The sequence below is a fragment of the Sorex araneus genome, chromosome 6, assembly GCF_027595985.1.
Source record: "Sorex araneus isolate mSorAra2 chromosome 6, mSorAra2.pri, whole genome shotgun sequence".
In the NCBI taxonomy this organism is placed as follows: domain Eukaryota; kingdom Metazoa; phylum Chordata; class Mammalia; order Eulipotyphla; family Soricidae; genus Sorex; species Sorex araneus.
In genome coordinates, this window is record NC_073307.1 from 151098327 (window position 1) to 151100666 (window position 2340).

At 36.4% G+C, this 2340-nt stretch overlaps 1 protein-coding gene across 1 annotated transcript; it reads left to right on the forward strand.

The window, feature by feature from the left end:
- The first annotated feature begins 731 nt into the window (after positions 1-731).
- Positions 732-1667, forward strand: LOC129405998 (olfactory receptor 4C15-like). The gene has a single exon (XM_055143727.1). The coding sequence runs from the start codon at positions 732-734 to the stop codon at positions 1665-1667; it is 936 nt and encodes a 311-aa protein (XP_054999702.1).
- Positions 1668-2340: the final 673 nt, after the last annotated feature.

Below are 2340 nucleotides of genomic sequence, written 5' to 3' on the forward strand. Positions count from 1 at the left end.
GAACGTTTTATAACAGCCTTGAATCTGAAAGATGGATTCCTGGCCTGCTGCATAGCCATTGTATGGCTTCTGCTGGATTGTGAGTTCTCACCATTTTGTTATGTGATTTGTCAATTTATAGAACTCAACATTTTTAATACAAGTTCCCTCTTATATGGCTTGACTAATTTATCTTAAAGAATCTGTCCCTTCAGTCTTAAACAGAAATTGTTGTGAAGAGATGTGATTTTAAAGTGCCATTGACATCTTTTTTACTCTGTGGAAGAAACAATCTTCTGATCAGGGACATCTCCCATTTGTATGCATATGATTGCAAGGTGATGCTCAACATTACAAGTAAATTGATGTCCTGATTCCTCAGAAATAAGACTGCAAAATCTTTAAAAACTTTCTGTAACAAACCCTGACTAAGTAATCTATTTGGCAACTGAAAAATAATAGGCTTCGAATCCTGTCACATTTGGGTTTGTTCCTCTAGAGAGGCTCTCTGTCTAGCACTATATTTCATGTCTTAAAAAGTGAATTTCCTCAGATATTACACTATTTTTTTTTGAGAACATTCTGTTTTTTTTTTTTTGGTTTCAAAAATAAAGAAGGACAGAATCAAAAGAACCACATGGAAGAACAAATTTTGAGTGGCTATGATAATAAACTTAACTGATGTAACCTTGTCATTTTTATTGTAGGTTGGGATGGTCAGTGTGGCAGCTCTGAGTGTTTTCTAGAAAATCATGCAAAATCAAAGTTTTGTCACTGAGTTTGTTCTCCTGGGGATTTCACAGAATTCAGATGTTCAGAAGATCGAATTTGTTATGTTACTTTTTGCCTACATTGCAACTATCTGTGCCAACCTGCTGATTGTGGCAGCCATCATCAGCAATCCAGTTCTCGTGGGCTCCCCAATGTACTTCTTCCTGGTTTTTCTATCTATCCTGGATGCATGTTTCATCTCAGTGAATGCCCCTAAAATAATCGTAGACTGTCTCTATGAGAAGAAAACCATCTCCTATGAAGGCTGCATGATGCAGATCTTTGCTCAACACTTCTTTTCTGGAGCAGAGATGATTGTCCTCACATCCATGGCCTATGACAGGTATGTGGCCATCTGCAAACCCTTGCACTACACTACTATCATGAACTCAAGGCTCTGTGGCATTCTGATTGGAGTAGCCTGGGCAGGGGGTTTTCTGCATTCCAGTATACAGATTCTCTTTACTTTACAACTCCCTTTCTGTGGTCCCAATGTTATTGATCACTTTGTTTGTGACTTGTTTCCCTTATTGGAGCTTGCGTGCACTGATACTTATGCTGTTGGCATTACCATAGTGGCCAGCAGTGGATTCTTTTGCATCCTAATCTTCTTCATGTTGCTTGTGTCCTATAGTGTCATCCTGTTTTCCCTGAGAAACCACAGCGCTGAAGGACAGAGGAAAGCCCTCTCCACCTGTGGGTCTCATATTGCTGTTGTGGTTTTGTTCTTTATTCCGTGTATATTTGAGTATGCCCGGCCTCCAGTTTCTTATTCCATTGACAAAATCGTGGTCATATTCTACACTATCCTGCCACCTTTACTCAATCCTTTGATTTATGCTTTCAGGAATAAGGAGGTGAAAAATGCCATTAGCAAACTGTGCAGCCGGTTAATGATTGTTTCTGTTGAAAACTAAATCCTTAATGTTTGAAAAAACAGTAATATGTAACTTGTTACATTAGAGTGATCTCTGAGGACAAATTTTGAGAAATAAACCCTGAGAAATCTCATGTATGTCTCTGCCCATCCTCCCAAAATAACACAAAATATCAAAGAAAATAAGAAATTAAATTATTCCCCTAAAAGTTACAGACTGATTTTACATCATTTAAAATGTTTTGAAATGCCAATTGCAATTTTTACTGCTATTAGAAAGAAATATTAGACTTCTGAGACAGCAAAAACTTCTTGTCAGGCACCAAGTTTCCAATTTCTTTGCAGATCCATTTATTTTAGTTCTGCATTTTCAATATCAGTTGTAAATGACAAGCTTTTTTGCAGTTTGAGTGAGTTTAATTCATACATAGATATATTTTTATCTATCTATATACCATTATCTTCGGCGTGTTGAGGTGTAAGTTTCTGTTCCATAAAAATATTCAGACTCAGATTTTTTCTCTTATTCGGTGTGATTTTAGACAAAGAATGTAAAATAATTGATATTTTAAAGTAGGTACTTCTCTGTGAATTCATTATTTCCCAAAGTTTCCTTTTTTGTGTGATAAGAAAGCTTTGTTGATATATTCTTGCATGATATCTAGGTCATTTATTTTAGGATCTAAGCATGGTGAATTTATAGGGTCTATGGC